An 18986-nucleotide genomic window follows, 5' to 3' on the forward strand; every position below is an offset into this window, starting at 1 on the left:
AATTAGCATGGGAAGTGAGAGAATCATTAACCAACACAAGACAGAATACAAGAACTAGGTAACTTGTAGCCAATGTACATTAATGCCTTTGTTTGCTAAAACATATAAATAGTGAAAACTTTTGAGAGTTGCGTTGGGGCACCCCGCCCACCATCCCACTGGCCCCAGGCCTCTGGCCAGGCTGGCAGGAGTTTGCATCTGGACACGTGAAATGGCTCTGTGAAGGAAAGGAGAATTCCCAGCCTAACCCCATGGGTGGGTGAGATTCACATTCGGTCACATCACCGCATCAAACACCACCTCATGGAAAACCAACCAGTTAACAGCCAATAATCTCAGTAACAACCCAGAAACCCAGTGATCAATACCTTGTTTTACAACAGCTGATACAGCTGCTTCAATCTCTCCACAGTCTCCCTAATGCGAGGGGTGAATTCTCTCTTGGTTGGACTGTTACCCACAATGTCTCTTCAGAGGGGGAACACTCAATGGATGTTCCTGCTTTTGCTCCGTTGCCACAGGAGCAGAGCACTCTCCTGACCTGCTGTGGAGAAAGTCAGTGAAAGGGAAAGGAGCCTGGAGCAGGGCCAAATTAGTGCTACCCGGTAATGGGATTACAGTGAGGACTAACCTTGAATTCCCTGATCCCTGTGTGATTCATGGCGTACAGGACCTTGCAAAGATGTTTTCACTACTGCAGCACATCTACCCCGTGGATGCTTTAGTTAGTTTTTAAGCTGGCAGTAAGTCTTTTCCAATACCCAGAAACCAGCATTAGCTCAGCACAGAGGGAACTGTGACCACAGGGGTCTCTAAGCAAAGGCACCCCAAACCAGCACACGAGGATTTGCCTCATAGAAAGTACAATAATATCTGCCTGACTTTAAGGCGCTCTCATCTAGGAGATTATAGAAGTTTCTCAAAGCATGGTATTGTTCCTCCAAAGGTGACCAGAAACTAAAGAGCCCACATCTGAGAAGGGCAAGGTCTAGTCATCCCTTGAAGAGCATCTCCCATCCCTCAGCTTTTCACAACAATGTTTGGAGACAAGGAAGGGCCAGAGAAGACCTGCCCCAGGGAATGGTGGGGAAACCTCTCATTGACAGATCTCTGAGGAAGGCAGGTGATTGCTGAGCCCTGCATTACCCTGAGGCAACAAAGGACTCACATGAAATGTTGTGCAGTTCCCATCTGTGGCTGGGGGGCACCACACACAGTTCTGCTACAGAGGGCAAAACCACAGGGGCTTTGGAGGGACCTGAGCAAGACCCTCTGCATCTCTGGGAGAAGTCCTTGTCTGTGCAGTGCTGCAGGGACTGAAATCTGGGTTTGCACAAATCCAAGGAGCTTTTGGCTCTTAGCAAAGACAAGCAGGGGTGTAGATGGGTTACAAAACCTACCTGCTTATTTGTGATTAACTTGAAGGCAGATTTTTAAATCTCCATTAGAAAGGAATGATACCTTCTGCAATGGTGTATGAAGTGGTACTACTTCAGGCGGCCTTTGCTTTGACAATTTTTAACAAACATAGCCAAATGTCAAGGTTGCCTTAACCTCTGCATAATTCTTGATTTAATTATTTCTTTAACCAGGATTCACCCTGTGGGCTAATGATTGTTACATGGGAAGATCAAGCCAAAAGTCAGCTTTATCTTTATTTATTAAAGGTGAGGTGTTTGAATCCCAGACATTTTTTTTTTTCCCCCAGTGGTTATACAACACTGAGCCCTCAGATGCTCCATCAGCACAGACAAAGATAATTGCTCTGTCCTGTGCTGAAGCAGTGAAAGGACGACTTCTGGCCATGAATGTCACACAGCCTTACATCACCTGTGGGAATCCAGAAACTCACCTTGCTGCTGATTGCAGTGGGACTGACTTGAAGAGGTACCTGTGCATGTAGACTAGAAAGATTTCGAACATCCACAAGACAAACCATAACAAAGGGTACATCTGTACTCTCTGCTGGAGGAAAGCTGCAAGAACATCAGCAAGGAGAATGGAGCAGGAACTGCTCAGGGAAGTGGGATGTCAATCTAATCCTGATCTAGCAATCCTTCCCCCTCTGGGGGCCTAAGCTGGCCATGCCAGCCTGGGGATGGAGATCATTCCCAGATCCTTTGTGGATCCTCGTGTCCCCTCTGCAGATCTATGAGGCCCCTCTGCAGCCACGGCCGATTTTTCACATTTGAAGGACAAAAATCTCCCTTTCCCTACCAAAGAAAACACTGTCACTGCTGCCACTGAACAAACTCCTTGCGAACAAGATGCACATTGGGGAAAATCCTTCCTGTTTCTAAAATCAGAGGTCTGGTGACAGTTGGTATTTCACTCTGTTACGAACACATTTATGGCTTTGGTGTCTGAGATTCACCGTTCTGAGGCCAATATTGATGCCCTTGTTCATCAGCACCGTTATGCTTGGCATGGTACAGACACCGTGTCCAGGCACACTAATTCCAGCTTCCACCCAGGCAGAGCTGCAAAACACCTACAGAAGCAGCCCATGTCTCAGGCCAGCACTGACAGCACGGTTTGGTTAATGCCCATGTGGTATTCAAAAGACACAGAGCATTTTTGGGCTCAGAGTTATACTCCAGCCCTTTCATTAGGATTAATTAGCTTTTGGCCATTGCTGCAGGCTGTGGCCAGACAGGCTGTCAGTCGTTTCACGTGGGGAAGGATGATGTGTCACCTGCTCAGCATCAGTGCTGCTGCAGAACGCAGCACCACCGTGCTCCTCGCCTGGTGCCTGCCCGCACCTCTGCTCTTGGTGAGGGGCCTCATCCCTGGAGCAGCTCTGCAGTTCCCAGCTGGTCTCTCCTCCTCCCATGGGAGGGCGCACGAGCCACGGAGGGCCTGAAGCTGTTAGCGGGGTGGTGATAACTCCTTGAGTGGATAGTGCTGGAGGTCAGTTGCTGTCTCTGGGGCTCAGGCACCAAGGGATACAGGTGAAGAAAAGTGATGTTGGTTGTCTCGCACCGAAGTCCACCTCCGCTCATTTGGGTGGAGGGGCTCATTCGGGGTGGTTGGAGTCAGGCAGAAACAGACTGATGGGGCAAGCTGGGAAGAAGAATGGAGTGGGAATGTACAGGGGAGGAGGTGCGGTGCAGGGCTTGGGCAGTGGACTGGCCGAGGACGGGGTAGATGCTCGGCAGGACCCTGCGCTGCCAGCCGTGTGCTGGGGGCTCCCTCTGAGCCCCCATCCCCGCACTCGGGTGGGCGCTTTCCCTGCTCCCCATCCCACCGGGCACTTGCTCGCGGCCGGCGGAGGGTCCTGGGCCCCTGCAACCCCCGAGGATGGGGCGGAGCGGGGCCGGGGCGGGCCGGGCACCGCCCCCGCGCTCCGAGCGTTGGGACGGGACGGGTCGGGCCCCGTCGGTTGTCCCGGTCCTGCCGCCGCCGGAGGAATGGCCGCGGCCCGGCTGGCAGCGCTGCCCCGGCATGGGCTGCGGGTCCTGCGCCGGGCGGGCGGGAGGCGGGGACCCCCTCCGGGAAGGTAGGGATGGGCTGGGAACCGGGAGAGAGTGCGGGGGAACGGGCGTGCGGGCTATAGGGGATGGGTGGCTATAGGGAACAGGGGGTTGTGGATGAGAAGGAATGGGGATTATAGAGGGTGGAGGGCGGTGGGGGCTGGAGATGGGGGACTGTGGGGCATAGAGGCTGCAGGCCATGTGTGATGGGGGACAGGGGCTATAGGGCAGCTGCCGGTTGATGTGGGTGTCCAGCCAGGCGAGTTGCCCCCTGCGGGAAGGGCAGGTTCATCTCGATGTGTGTCACTGTGCCTTGGCTCCCCTAAAGCCCCTCCAAAATGGGAGACGGCAGGCTGCACCCCCTGGGTCTGCCCCCACAGCCTGGGAGGGGACCGGGGGAAGTGAGGAGCCCTGCGCAGTTTATGGAGGGATGTTCAGCCCAGGGCTGAACTTTCTTTGTGCAGCAGCTCCATCCTGATTTCAGTAACATGAAACATATCAAATGGCTTCTTCACCCTCCTTGGGCGCTCTGACTTGCAGGCAGTGTCCCTGTCCCCCTGTGGTCCTGCAGAACCCCAGGTGGGCAGGGCGGTGGGGGACACAGCAGGTCCAGGGCACCAAGGAGCTCGGGGCGGGGGGGTCAGCCCAGTTCTTTATTTTGCTTTCCTTCAGTGCTGCCTCTTGGAGCAAATTTGTGTGAAAGAGCAGCGATGGGAAGGCAACTGGCTTTGGGAAAGGCTCTGAAGGATTAGCTGATATTCAGAGCCTAATACTCACTGGGAGGAATGACTTCCAGTGAGCAATTCCCCAGGAACCATGGGGGTTCCTTGTTTTTCCACAGACAAGGTGTTTTTTTTTCAGCTAGGTTGACATTAGGAGTGAGGTGGCTGAAGCCACCTCATCGTGGATGCTCCAAGCTTCCTTCTCAAAATCTTAGGAGATTGGATCAGAAGGGAAGCATGACAGAGAGTTCACTACAGTTCACTCCAGCCCAGAAGTGAAACTGTAGGACAGGAACACAAAGCCCTTGGAGAAAAAGATGACAAATTTAGACAGTAAAGTCTTTCTAGTAACATTATAAAAAAAAAAAATTATTAAATTCTCCTCCTAGGTGTATTTATCCTTTTGAAAGGAAGAGTGCTGAGGGCAGAGAAACACTGTAAAGAACATAACTAGAAAGTCCAGAAAGTTGCTGCAGAAGGAGTCTGAAAACCCTGGGAACTTGGTCCTTCCTCAAACCAAAACAAACAAAAAAAAATGAGAACCTAGTTAACTCTTTAGTCAACAGAGCAAAGAAGAGGGGAGGTCAGAGCTGGGCTAACTTTCACCACCCTTTTTTTGCAGTCATATGACACAAAAGACACAAAGGCTCTTGCTTTGTGGGGAGAAGCTCCTGGTAGATGTCCATGAGCAAAGGAACTGGCAGGAGAGTTCATGAACCTTTCTGAGTGTGACCTCTGTAATGAGGACAGTTCCTAAGCCCTGGGAGGGCAGAGGGACTGGTCAGGTCACACTGTACAGGGGACAGGAGGTGACGCCTCTGCCTTGTGTTCCTGTCTCATCCCCTTTGATAATTTCTGTAGAGACTGATGAAGAGTTAAAGGTGAAAACAGAGCTGGTTATCTTATATCAACAACTCTATACTGTTTATTGGGGCTGTTCAGAGGTAAATACAAATAGCTCCTAGGATTAGTCCAGAGTGCTTGCTTCCTTCTGATCCTTGTGTCAGGCAGGAGAGCTCTCTGGGATTGCTGGGACTTGGCTGCTCTCCTGCCTTTTGCGTGGAACAGGAAGGGGATGCATTTTTCCTGGATCTCTGATGTCTCTCTGTTCAGTTGTGCTGCTGAACTTCAGGGTCATGGAATCTTGCGGGAACAGCCTGGAGATGAGGCTGGCTCGTTTGCAGGCACTGCAGGCTGTCTTGCTGCTGAAACGTGTTGCTAACAGAAGACATGTGCTCTCTAAAAGTCGTGTCTTACAGTCTGTGCTGACACCCAAGAGCAAGTAGAGTTTTATTTGCTCTCCTCCAGCTGAGTCAGGGAAATGAGAGCTGCTGTAATATTGGACCATTGGTCTTGTTTTATCTCCAGCAGCACCAGATGCTTTGTACGAAGAGGTGAAGGGTGAATTACTTGTTTTCTGTAACAAAGATGAACACAAAGATTATTTCTGAATCCTTTGGATCCTTTCTTTGTAGAGATCTCTTGATACATTATTTCAGATCAGATATATACACTTCTGCAGGCTGTAGGCAGGAGGGAGACCAACCCCACGTGATTTCCAGCACGATGCTGCTGATTATGAACATATCTTGTATCTGCCTCATTCCTTCCATTCCTGACCCCCAGTGCTTCCAACAGCCTGCTGTGTTTTGTCTCATGCCTTTCACTTCTGCCACTGCCAACTGAGAAATGATGCAGAAATGTTGAAGCACATGCGAACATCAGACCAGAATTTGGGGAGCTCAGACTCAGTGACAGTTGTGAATTTTGCTTAAATGGATTTGAAGAAACGATGTGAATTATTGCTTTGAGAGGAGTCTGTGACTCTGGGTTATGAGCTTGAGATATTTTAGCCACTAATTTCAGTGCTGCTGATGCTTTCATTTGAAAATGTGGATGCTTGAGACCTCTGAGAGCAAGCTGGGCATGTGTTCACACATGTGGGGGAAAACAGCAGTGTTTTCACAGTGTTTTGGAGCACGGGGATTTATAATGACATCTTTTACTGTTCTTTGATGCTCTTCCATCCCCCTATTCAGGAGTAGGGAGGAAGCCAAGCCATGAAGCCTGGACCTTTTTCATTTAGTTCTGCCTTTGTGCCTTCTTGCATTTAGTGTAAAAGTCTGTTTCTGCAAAGTCAGTGAAACCCTTTGTCTCTTCAGGCCTGGAAAAATACTGGGATAGTAATCCCAGAAAGCCTGATCTATGTAATGTTTTGCCAAGATGTAACAGTGTGAGATATTACCCTTTTCACTGGCAATGAAGTACTGTGCAAGTGTCTCTTGGAAGGTTGACTGCGGAGAGCAGGAGACTTTCAGCTGGACACTTTGAATTTTGATTAAATTTTCTCAACCTGAATTTTCTAATAATATTTCCTCCCCTCTCCAGTCTCTTTTCGTGATGGTATTTTGTTGTTCAGCTTTTTAATCGTGCGGTAGAAGAATGCGTTGCACCAGTTTTTTTACCAGCTGGTTCCTTGGGTGGTGTCCCTCAGTTCATGAAAGGCTTGTGTTTGCTTGCTCCCACTGCAGGCCAGTGCTGAGCCTTCTTGGCTCCCCGTGACCCCTGGACAGTGCTCTGGGAAGTGCTCTTGCGCAACCAGGTCAGGAGCTGCTCCCCGCCTGCTCCGGCCCTGCCCAGAAACGTCCCTGTGCCTCAGCTGGCAGAGGACAGCAGGGGATTTAGGAACAGGCTCTGCCGAAACTGGAAACAACTTGGCTTGAGGGAGATGTGAGTGTGGTTGTCTCCAGTAAATGTTTTAGCAAACAACCTGAGGGTTCCTTGTCCACCTGCTTCTCTGAGACCACCCTGTGACAGGGGACAGGGGCTTCCTGCTGTTTCAACCAACAAGTGTCAGTGGCTGCTGTGGCTTTTACTGCTTTCCCAGGAGCATATGTCCTCTTGGGCTTAGGGAGAGCTTTTTCAGCCTTTATTTTATAGAACCTGTATTTATAAAGGCTTTTCTTCTGCAGAGCTTTCTTTTAATCTCCTAGTTTATCTATGTGCCTTGCCCAAGAGCTTTCAAACAATAGATGGTAGTTCAGATTAGCACTTGTCCTCCCTCCTCCTCCCCGGGCAGCTCTACAGCCTTGATGTGAGTTGCCCAAGAGCTCTGAGAAGAGAGATGTCTGAACAGAGCCCAGTGGGAGTTGCACAATCCTCCATCTGCTGAAAAGCAGTGGGGGGAAGAGGGTCAGGGTATTTGCTTGGCTCTTGGAGCCCTGAGGGTATCGAGACTGAACTTCACCTCACAGAGGAGGTAACTCCATGCTGGGGCTTGTTTCTTGTGGGCAGGAAAACAAATCTTTTGTGGCAAATGGCACCGAGTCTTTGCAGAATATTGATCCTATAATGAATGGAGGAAAACTGAGTTTAGGCTGAGCTGGTTTTGTTGTCTAATGCAGGGATCTCCCCCATTATCCATTGAATCTGCAAACACAGCCTCTGAGCTATACACCATACTTCAGTGCTCCTTTCCTGCCCGGGACCTTACTCTGCTCACACCCCTCCAGTCCTCCTCCAGTGTTTGCTGTAGGGACCATCTCCTCCCTGCTGTGTTATTGCCTCTGCACTTCTCCTCATTTTACAGATGCTGTCTGCAGTTCTATAAACTCCTTGTGTTCCAGCTGGCAGAGACAGAGTGTTTGCTGTTGTTTACACAGACCATTCCTTTGCAGACGCCTCAGTTACGGCTCAACTTCTCTGAACTCTTTTAAACAGTCTTTATTCTGCAGGATTACACTCTTCCCTGCTGACCGTTTTGAAGACTGATCTCTAATTTTAATTTTCCCTTTCTCAGTTATCTGCTCATTTCAGCCAGTTGAGGGAATTTATCTATGAACTGGTTTCATAGTGTTCCTTCCCAGTTATTTATGTTGCAGAATGACCTAGCCCAGTTGCCATCTCTCAGTAAACTGCAGAGTCCATAGTCTGTCCAGATGTCCTGACTTGTCCATGTAGTTTTCACCGCAGGTGGATGATGGTAGGACCAGGCTGTGCCCAGTCTGCAGGGCTGGTGGAGGCTCCTTCCCCGCTAGAGAGCAGGGTCCTGGTTTCCCACAGAGGGCTGGAGGCTCTGCAGGAATGTACTTCGTGTACTCCTGATGCCATCGGCAGGCAGATAATCCCTCCAGGTGGAGAGAATTGCGTGCACAGGTTGTATTAAATAGACTCTTCTCCTTTGCTTTCACAGTGCCCTGCATACAAAGGTGCCCCCTGTCTCCCCTGGAGTGACCAACAGCTATGTCCAGGGGCCCTTAGACGTTCCCCTTCTCGACAAAACTGTGGGCCAGTGCCTGGAGGAGACGGTCGAGCGGTTCCCCGACCGCGAGGCCTTGGTGTTCTGCCGGGATGGGGTTCGGAGGACGTTTGCCCGGTTCAAAGAGGAGGTGAGTGCCTGGTTCACCCCCCAGGGAGCACACGTGGGTGGGTAACCTCAGCAGACATGATGGATAAATGGAAAATGGTTTCATTGCTCAGCTCAGGACTGAGGTGTGTTGTGTATGGAGAGGGAGCATCGTGTCCCCAGCATCGTGTCCCCAGCATCGTGTCCCCAGCATCGTGTCCCCAGCATCGTGTCCCCAGCATGCACCGACGGGCATGTGCTGCCTTTGTCCTCCTTGGAATCTGGAGATGAAAGGGAGGAGGCAGTGCATACGAAACACTTGTTGAATATCCCAGAATGAACTTTCATGCCTTAAAATTATCATCTCTATCTGATGGGTTGTGGGCTGAGTCAGTGTTTTCTCTACTGGAGTAGACTCCACCTTCCGTATTAGTCATTCTGACTATCAGAGATCCTGGGTGTGTGGAAGGTTTTTATCTAAGCCCAAAAGCAATGGAGCAAAGTCAAGGACTAGGGCTCAATATTATATGCACAGATGTGTGGGGGTGTATCTATGTGTGTGTGTGTGTACATATTGCTTACAAATATATGTTTAGCTGTTTTTGAAATCGAGGGACAATATTTCAAGGCTAACTACCTGGACATTTTCTATTAAATGTATGATATGATCTTGGATAGGAGTTGTTTTTTTCTGAAGTTTTTTTTTAGGCTTAGTATGGTTTGGGTCACATCCATTCGGATAAACAAGATTAGCTGTGTTCACCCTGATTTTAAGAAGTAGACTGTAATTCTGAACTAAATCAGAGAGCAGCTGTTCTTCAAATTCATATCTCCTACAAGGTAAATTTCATAAATTCATTTGAGAACACAACAAAACTATAAAAACTTTCCTGAATATCTCAGAATATTTATTCATACATCTGCACACCTGACACACACTTACCATCTCAAAAAATAAAGTAGTTGTTAATACAGTGGCTGAATACAAGTTAATGAATCACTGAATCACAGAATCATTAAGACTGGAAAAGATCTCCAAGATCATTGAGTTCAATCTTTGACTGATCCCCACCTTGTTAACTAGACCAGAGAGCACTGAGTTCCACGTCCAGTCATTTCTTGAACACTTCCCTGGGAAGTCCTTTCCAATATTTAACAACCCTTTCAGTGAAGAAATTCCTCCTAATGTCCAACCTGACCTCTCCCTGGTACAGTTTTCCTCTTCTTCTGTTCCTTGTTTCTAGGGAGCAGTGCCCGACCCCCCCCCAGCTCCTCTCTCCTGTCAGGGATTTGCAGACAGTGAGAAGGTCCCCACTGAGCCTCCTTTTCTCCGGGCTGAGCCCCCCCAGCAACTTCAGCTGCTCCTCATAGGACTTATGAAGATAGGAACCCCAAACTGGTCAAAAATCACACTATACAATTTTCTTTACTCAAGTCCTTTTCAAGGTAAGTGATATCCCAAAAGGGAGGCAGATCCAACAGTGTGGATGGGCCCAGCATGTGGGTAAGGCTTAGTCCTCAGTGTAGCTGATGAGGAGCCAGGCACTAAGTAGTCCTAGAGCAAGAATTAACTTACAACAATTTGTACCTAATTGCCCATTTTGGTTTCCTTCCTGCTTTATGGTATTGTTCCAGGCTTGTTATTTCTGTGCTTTCAGTTAACCTGCTGAGCAGGTCTGTGCTCTGGGGCTCAGCAGCTGCTGCAGCCATAGGCTGATGGGCTGCGCAGGGGAGGTACATTCTGTCCCATTTCAGTTGCAAAAACGATGCTTTTTCCCCAGAAAGCAGTGCCTGGAGACAAATATGCCCCACTGCATCCCATGTGTGATCCTCAGGCTCTTGTCCTGTGTTTTACAGGTGGACCAAGCAGCAGCTGGGCTTCTGGCTCTTGGCCTAAAGAAAGGAGACCGGCTGGGGATGTGGGGACCCAATAAATACGAGTGGGTTCTCATGCAGTTTGCAACGGCCCAGGCAGGAATCATCCTGGTAAGGAGTGTGCTGTGTCTGGGGTTTTAGCAGTCTGTTGGGAAAGGAGACAAAGAAACGATAGGAGACACTGGAGAATAAAGTTTGTTGTCTCTTTTTTTCATGCTCTTACCTGGCATGCTGTCTATAACTGAATGCAGTATTTAAACAAGATCTGTGCAGCTCTCTGCATCTTTGTCCTCCACTCTGTAGGGAAACACACTGCAGAGGATGGAGCAGCAAGAAACTACTGTGAACTAACTTACAGCAGCTGATGACAGAAGGAGATGTGCTTTTGCCTACAGGACCATTTTTTGTGGGATGCTGCTGTCCTAACCCGTTACCAGCTGGTTAGGTCCCTTCCAAATGTATTGCTCCAAGGCACAAATGCTCATTTAAAAATCTAGTCCAAGCTGCATAACCCCAAAGACAATTTTAATTTGATAATATGACCTGGCATATTCACCAAAATACACCTTATTTGGGCAGTAAGGTCTAAACCTTGCCTTGTGGTCTGTTCTCTTCATCCTGGTTTAGCCCAGTGTCTGCAGGAACAGGGTGGAGGAGTGTGGCTCAGTATGAACCTGGAGGTGAACTCAATTGCAGCAGCCAATACTGCTTCTGTGGAGAGCTGGACTGAGAAAGTATTTCGTGGTTGTCCATCAAGAATCCTGACTTGCACTCGAGTTTTGATCTAGTTTAGTGGATTGACTATCTGCCAGTGGGACAGGAGGTCTGGTTTCTGTTTCTGAAACTCTGTTTTGACTGTGTGACCTCCCTCACATAAATCTCTTTTGGGACTGTTTTCTTTTGTGCAATCACAGAATTTGGATTTTTTTTTCCGTGGATGTGGAATCCCTCTGGTGGTGAGCTCTTAGTTTTGTGTGTTGGAGGAGAGGCTCTGAGTGTGGCTTATCCCTGGGAGAACTTTTCTGTTGGAATATATGCTGAGGGGAGGATTTTCAAGGCAAGGGTAACTCTGATCAACTTTCTTGTTTCTCCCTCCTCAGGTATCTGTGAATCCAGCCTACCAGGCCTCTGAGCTGGAGTTTATCCTCAAGAAGGTTTGTATGGCACTCACTAATTGATTTGCTGTGAAAACACCTACAAGCAGCATCTGGGAGAGTGGGGACATGGTACAGATGAGCTTCTGCTTGAGCATATCAGGGATAACTGGCTGGAAATCAGGGCTAGTGGTGGGTGTAGAGGGGACAGTGACCAAGGGGACCAAGCTGCAGTTCAGTGGTCACAGATGTTGCTGTTCCCCGTGGCTGCCACCCTGTCTGTTTGATGGACACTTCTGCCTCCTTCTCATCCCCCTCCCTCCCTGCTAACAGCCAGTATTGCCTATATTACCCCAACCCAACCTATCTGTCAGCAGTCATTTACTAGGGAATGAGATAAAAAAGGCAAGACGAGATCTCTCCTCTTTGCCCCTCCTGCTTGGGGCAAAAATCACCTTGAAAGTAGAACCTCAGAAAGGACCAGCCTACTTGGTAGCTTGATTTCCCCTTCCCAGGTTTGTCTGATGTCTGGCTGGCCCTGGGTTTAAACTGGTTTAAGTCCTAGGTATTGCCACTGCTTACCATCTTTCTGCTGTCTGATCCTGGCCACCTCAGCTACCCTCATACACCTGCCTGAATTTGAGCCTGCAATTTGCAGAGCACCAATCAATTTAAACTGCTCAGGCTCCTTAGCTTAAATAATGAGGAATTCAGGTTATTAAATGTTTGATAGCTAAAAATTAAGATTAAGAAGCTAATTTGTTCATCTGTTGTTTGTTCAGCTTTAAATCAAAGGGGAGGGAACACTTCTGGGTGTTCCCAGCACCATCCAAGTTCATTGTTTTACCTAGAAAGTGGATAATTTCTAGCAATTGAGGGAGACTTTTCTCTTGTATCAGTAACTCTCTAATTGGGTCATGGGGCTGCAATTTGAATTCTCATTTCATCCTTCATTTAAGCCTCTCACAGCTCTCGCTGGTGTCACTCCTGTTTTCGTGTGTAGGTGTTGAAACCAGTGCTGCAGTGAAGCACGTCTCTTCCAGGGTGGATGTCCTCCTGCTTCTCTCACCCTCTGGAATGTGCAGCTCAGTACTTCCCTTTTTCCTCAGCAAAACTTGGCTTTTGTTTTCCTTTCCATCTCCCTGTGTCAGAGTCTGCTCTGATTTTTCTTCTGGTGTAAATCTGGAGTGTCGATGGGGTAAGAGCAGAAATGTGCTTCAACTCCACTGGGGATTGATCCTGTCTTGCCTTCCCAGGTTTGCCGGCATTCCCAGCTTTTTTATGCACCTTTGGCAGCTGGGATCTCTCATTTTCCTCAGCCCCCTAATGATTTGTTTGTGTTTGTTAATTTGCACAACAAAATTCCTGAAGGCTTTGGGGCTTTGCCTGTTGGATCCTGTCCGTCTGTGTGGTCCCATTGTTGCTCCATCAGGTTCCCTCCCTTTGATGCATATGGAAATGAATACAGAATAACCATTCCTTGCACTCCTACTGTATTTCCAGGGCTTTGCAAAAGCAAACTGGTGACAGGTTTCATGTTCTAGGTTCTTGGAAGACAGGTCTGCTGCCGTTCAGGTTGAAACCAAGTGGGAAGTGCCCTTATCTCGTACAGCATCAGCCCTGCAAGCTCCTCTCCTCACATAGTATCTGTTTTTCAGAGCTGGTTCAACCAGAACTGTAGTTTGAAGGAATTAATAGTAAAAAGTTACAAAGGCCCAAAACAGACTCAGTCCCCTGGGTTCTGGGCAGCCTGTTCCAGAAAATAGAGCAAATGTTTATCTTCCTTTCTGACAAAGCCTAGAGGGTACTAACAAATTGTTTATTGGCATAGCCTTTGTCTCCTCATTTCCCAGACTTTGGGAAAATAATGAAAACAGCCAAGTAAATCATTTCTGTAAATAGTTTATTTCTCAAGAATGCATTTTTTGGAAGATGAAAGCAGTTTGCAAATCTGGGTCAAATTCAGCAAATCTCCTCTGCTGAAAAAGAAATGAAAATTCTTGGAGTAATTAAGGCACTTTGTTTTGGGATTATGTAAATGTAAGGGTTGAATGAAAAATGTTTTAATTTTCCAAATAGCTAACGCTTTAAAAAGATGTGGAAAAAATCTTAGGAAAAGGAACACCTTATGAAAAAACTCCCACAGTAAAATCTTGGCTTGGCCTTAGAGGCAGGCTTTAGGTTTCCTTGTTTTTCCAGAGTTCCTCAAAATTCCTCATTTCAGACCTACACAAATTAATTTGTTTTAACTTTATTTATTTCTTCATATTTTGGGACTGTTTTTTTTTTTTTTTGTTAAGTGTTGAGACTCATAATCTGAAAAATCGGTTGCTTGCCTTGTGCTCACAACAAGTAGTGTTGATGCTGGGCGAAGGGGGAACCTCAGGCTGCAGCTCTGCTCTCTTGCCCAGCAAAAATCATCCAGCCCATCCTGATCCCAGCACTGAGGAGGAGCAAAGCACTGGCTGCATGCCTGGATCCAGGCTTGGAGTGCTGGATGTGCCGTGACAGCACCCTGCCCTGCCCTTGGTGGGGTTTATGAATGCACAGACCTATGAATGCTTTTGTCCTCAGTGAACCTCCCTGTGGTTCCTGTGTTGGTGGTGGCTGCTCTTTATCGTGTCCTGACCATCAACCCAACGTGACTTCTCATGAGTTTCTGTCTCCCTCCACAGGTTGGCTGTAAGGCACTGGTGTTCCCCACTCAATTTAAAACACAGAAATACTATGATATTCTGAAGCAGTCATGTCCTGAGATAGAAAAATCCAGTCCAGGGGGAATAAAGAGCAAAAGGTGAGTTAGGAACACCCGGTGTTTTTGCACTGACCCCACAGCCGTGGCCTGCCTTGTGTCCCCTCAGCTGCACAACACAGGCTTTGGTGGAAGGAGGACCTGTAATTGGTCTCATCTGAAGAGAAGTTAGGCTGGCCTGGAGGTTTGCCCTGAGCAGTGTGCACCTGTGTGGGCAGTTTTCTCCTTGTTCTGTTATTGCTGATGCTGTTTTTCTCTCTGCCAGGCTACCTGACTTATCCATTGTTATCATGTTGGACTCCAAGCTGCCTGGCACCTTCCACATGGATGAAGTGATGCAGGCTGGGGACAGCAGCCAGGTGAAGCAGCTAAGAGCAGTGGAGCAGACCCTGTCCTGCAATGAGCCCATCAACATCCAGTTCACTTCAGTAGGTGCCCTGCCTGCTCCATGTGGTTGAGTTTCTTACTGGGGACATGGGGAAAGATGTGTGTGGTGCCAAGCATCCCATTTCCTTTGCCTTCTGCTGTCTGAAAACAAGCTTCCAGCTTCTGCTGTAGGATGGAAGAAGTGTTCTAGCATTTCCCCTTACTTCTTCCATTCTTGCTGCTTAGTACTCTATCAAGGGCTGATGGAAATGAGAGGGTGTCAGGTGAATTCTGTCCAGCTGAAGTTTGGTTGTTTTTTGGTGTGGTTTGGGATTCAGATTCCAAAAAACAGTCTTCCATGTCTGATTGGAGAATGAAGTGCAAGATCACCCCAGGGTCTTCCTGGGAAGTCTCTGCAGAGCACACGTAGCTCATCCTCAGAAAAGGTGGCATCACTGCATAATGCTCTGTCTTCCAGGGCACAACGGGAAGCCCCAAAGGAGCCACCCTCTCCCACAGGAACATTGTGAATAATGCCCATCTGATCGGTCTGAGGCTGGGGATCACACAGCAGGTGGGTTTTGGTGGGAACACAGTTTGGGGTGGTCTCCACTGCCACAGAGAGACCACGTGTGTGGAGAGTGTTGGTGCTTGCTCAGAGACAGGGCAGGATGTTTTGCTGCAAATGACATTGAGGGATAGTAATGCACAGCATTTTGCATTTCAGTGGAGTTCATTGATGATTCATTTCAGTTTCATGTGAAGGTTTTTTTTGGGGGGAAAAAAAAGAGCTATCATTTTGTGGGGGAAAAATCATGAAATTATTCACGTTTCATTTTGGTGAATACTTATTTCAAATAATTACAAGACTAAGTGTTAGCTTTGAATTCTGTTGAATGAGGTTTTAATTTGGTTTACATGACTTCATTTAATGTCATGTTTACAGTCTCATAACTCTTATCAGGGTATGACCTCTCTATTTGTAGTTTCTTTTAAAAATTGTTAAAGGCAAATATTTTCTTTTGAAGTTCTGAATTATTTATTTCTAACATATCAGCTTTGATCCAGAAAATAGATGAATTGTTTCAATCAGTCTTCAGAGTCTTTGGTGTTTAAAAAAAAAAACAAAATAAAATTAATAGCATGTGCCAAGTCCTGAATATTTCATGCCTGTCACAGCACTCCCACTCTTCTCTTTTGGCATATAATGTGTAAGTAATAACAGACTAAAGAGTCCAGCAAAAAAAAAAAAATTGCAAAATTACAGAATGAAATTTTGACATTAAAAAACTTCCCAAGGTGATTTTTATTAAAGGCAGGAGGTGTGAGAGTCGTGTTCCCACCTAACAGGAACACAGCTGAATGTCAGATTTCCAACAAGCGGATCAGGATAAAAAGTCTCTCTGCTCTGATCTTTGCTCTTCAGCAGTGAGATGGGCTGGACATGGGCTGGGGAGGGGTCTCTTCTCCTCACTGTTGTCTCTGGCTGATCCCAGGACCATCGCTTCTGCGTCCCTGCACCCCTCTATCACTGCCTGGCGTCGGTGGGAGGCTGCATGGTGATGGCCCTGCACGGGTCCTGCTGCATCTTCTCATCTCCCAGCTTCGAGGGGAAGGCTGCGCTGGAGGCCGTGTCTCGAGAGAAGTGAGAGCTCGTTTGTGTCTTGTTACAGAGCAGTTCATGGCTGTGGCTGTGCTTCTTCCCTCACCTCACCTGCCAGGACATTGCTCACACCCTTCCTTCCAAAGGTGGGCGAGTCGGGTTTGCTGGTGCACATACTTGTGCAGGCACTTCAGGAGCCAAAATCTGCCTTTCCAGCTGTGCTTGGGAGTGTGTCACACTTCTCCCAGAATTAAAGGATCCACATGGCTTTGCCTGGAAAGCGTAGTGGTGTCCTGGTTTGCTGTGGTTGGTGTGTTTTCACACACCTGCCCTTCTTCTCTAAGTCCAGCTCAGTTGTGTTTCCAGGTTGTTCCTCAAGTGTAACTTGTGAAACAAAAGAGCCGTTGCTGTGTCTGCATCATACATGCATATATGTCTATGTTTATATATTTATATCTATCTATATATATATATATATCTGTGTGCTGATGGGTAGCACATCTGCTGTGCCTGCCTCTATTCTGCTGCTCTGCTCCCCCGTGTGAAGGGTGGGATGGGATGGGTGCTGAGCTGTGGTGCTGAGCTGGGGCTGCCCCCAGTTCTGGCTCTGCAGCTTTGCCTTTTTTCCCTCCCCTCTTCCTCAAGATGCACCTTCCTCCTTGGCACACCGACCATGTTCATAGACATGCTCTCCCAGCCAGACTTTGACTCCTACGACCTGTCATCTCTCCAGGGAGGTAAGGCTCAGAACCCAAATGGAAAAATCTTGAGAAACAGGATATTTCTGGTTCCCTGCTGGGAGGCTGCATTAAGTTTTGTGAGCAAATGGCTCTTCTGGTGGGAAGAGTTTAGTTGTGCGAGCCTTGTGTTTCCCCTGTTAATTTGATGCTACATTTCCTTTCCCTGGGGAATCCTTAGATCATTATGTATTTTAGGACTCTTCTCTCATCTTAAGGCAGTCCTAGGAAAGGACCTTTCTGTTTTAGCTGCAAGGGGAGGTATCAGGAATAGCCTGATTTTCCTCAGCTCCCATCTCACCAGCCACCACCGTGTGGCAGCAGATGCTTTCTGTGCTTCAAGGTGGTGCAGTCCCTAAAGCAGAGCCACGCTGGGATTTCTCTCTCTGACCTAAAGTTTCCTGCCAGTTTCTGAAGTCATTGATCCAAGTACTGGAGAGGGTGTGATACCCTGTGCTGGAGGTTCCTCTCTTGTTGCAGCCAACCTTGAAAATAGCTGAGCTGAAACAGGGAGACCACAGCCCTTTTTGAGGCAGTAACAGCACAGAGAGAAGATGATGCTGGAGCATAAAGAAATATTTAAGCAGTTACCTAATCATCTCTGCTATGTGAAAAATGATCCTGTCTGATCCTGTTCCCCAGAAAAGCCCATATATTACTCCACTCTTCTGCTCTGTCATCCTAGGATGAAACAGGTGGCAGTGGGATCTGCCCTCTCCCAAAAGGGCTGCTCTGTGCAAGGCAGGAGGAAAGGTTTTGGGGTTTATGGTGAGGATTGATGGGAGTGTTTGTCCTGCCAAAAATCTGCACCTCTTTCTCCTCTGAATCTTTCCTTTTTTTGGGAACTGCAGGTTGGACTAGGTTTGTGCTATAGAGTTTATCTTCCGAACGAGTGAACTCTGCCAACCCTTAGTTCATTCAGGCAAACTGGCCTTGCTGCAGCCTTTGCTTCTAGAATAACTATAAATAACAACGAAACAAAGTAACTATAAATATAGACAGTATTTTGACATGAGCCATTGTACCCCAGAGATCTTGCCAGCATTGAACTCTGGGAGTGCAGAACCATTTGAGGGACTGCTCCTGGGAATAAATAGATGGTTTCCAAGGTCTTTTCCTCTTTCTTCCAGGAATCATTGCAGGTTCTCCTGTTCCCCCTGAGATCATGAAGACAATTATGACCAAGATGCACATACCAAAGCTCGTGGTGAGTTGTGGCTGCTGTAACCAGACCTACAACGGGTGTTTGTCATGGTGAGACCCCAATTTTGGGTGTATCTGGACCACAGTTGTACCTGGTGGTGCCAAAGTTTCTGGGATCAGCATGATGGGACCCTGGATGCGGGCCAGGCTGAGGAGAGAAGGTGCAGAGGGGCTGTGAGGCAGAAGGGGGGTTCTGCTTGGTTGCTCTTGGGGATCTGGGGAGAAAGCTTTGTAAGAGGAGGAGGCATTGCATTCAGGGCCATGAACTGAAATTCTGCTGGTGCATTTCAAAACTTTTATAAATATTCTGTTGTCCACACTGCAAGGATGGTGATGGAAGAGGCATTGCTGGTTTGTGTTGGTGTGGGTGGGTGCACATGTCCCTCTTGCTGTGAGGGCTGTTGAGTTGGTTTCACCATCCTGGGTTGCAAGTGGATGCAAAACCTTGTTGCGTGTTTTTTGTCACTGGATCGTGGGAATGGTGCCATCCACATGCACAGCACCAAGTGGTGTGTTGCCAGAAGGGCAGCACGTGTTGGGCCACGTGTTCTGCTGCTCCACTGCATGTCCTGACACCCTGGGCCTGTGCAAGAGCATCAGCACATCCTGCACGTGGAGGGGAACGGGCCACCAGCGAGGGGGCTGGGGGCATTCCAGGTGACACATTTCCTAGGCAAGTCCTGCCATCTGCAGGTGAATGGCTGAGCCAAAAAAAGGATTTTCTTTGTTTTTGTTTTACTCTAAAGGAAGTTAGTTCAGTACCACACTGCTTCTGAAGGCTGAGGAAGCAGGCTGATGTGATGGACAAACACGTGG

At 47.9% G+C, this 18986-nt stretch overlaps 1 protein-coding gene across 4 annotated transcripts in view; it reads left to right on the forward strand.

Moving 5' to 3' along the window:
* Positions 1-18986, forward strand: part of ACSF2 (acyl-CoA synthetase family member 2) — a 50459-nt gene that overhangs the window by 10943 nt on the left and 20530 nt on the right. For 3 of the 4 annotated variants that reach the window (XM_064675932.1, XM_064675934.1, XM_064675933.1), the window contains 9 exons: positions 8388-8583; positions 10398-10526; positions 11516-11569; positions 14185-14303; positions 14527-14689; positions 15106-15201; positions 16124-16272; positions 16876-16967; positions 18098-18174. In XM_064675932.1, coding sequence (XP_064532002.1) covers positions 8388-8583; positions 10398-10526; positions 11516-11569; positions 14185-14303; positions 14527-14689; positions 15106-15201; positions 16124-16272; positions 16876-16967; positions 18098-18174 — 1075 coding nt within the window. Of the gene's footprint in view, positions 1-3071; positions 3500-8387; positions 8584-10397; positions 10527-11515; positions 11570-14184; positions 14304-14526; positions 14690-15105; positions 15202-16123; positions 16273-16875; positions 16968-18097; positions 18175-18986 lie in introns of those variants that run through there. The other variant, XM_064675935.1, reaches the window with a different exon arrangement.

The sequence above is a fragment of the Pseudopipra pipra genome, chromosome 19 (genome assembly GCF_036250125.1).
Source record: "Pseudopipra pipra isolate bDixPip1 chromosome 19, bDixPip1.hap1, whole genome shotgun sequence".
Classification (NCBI taxonomy): domain Eukaryota; kingdom Metazoa; phylum Chordata; class Aves; order Passeriformes; family Pipridae; genus Pseudopipra; species Pseudopipra pipra.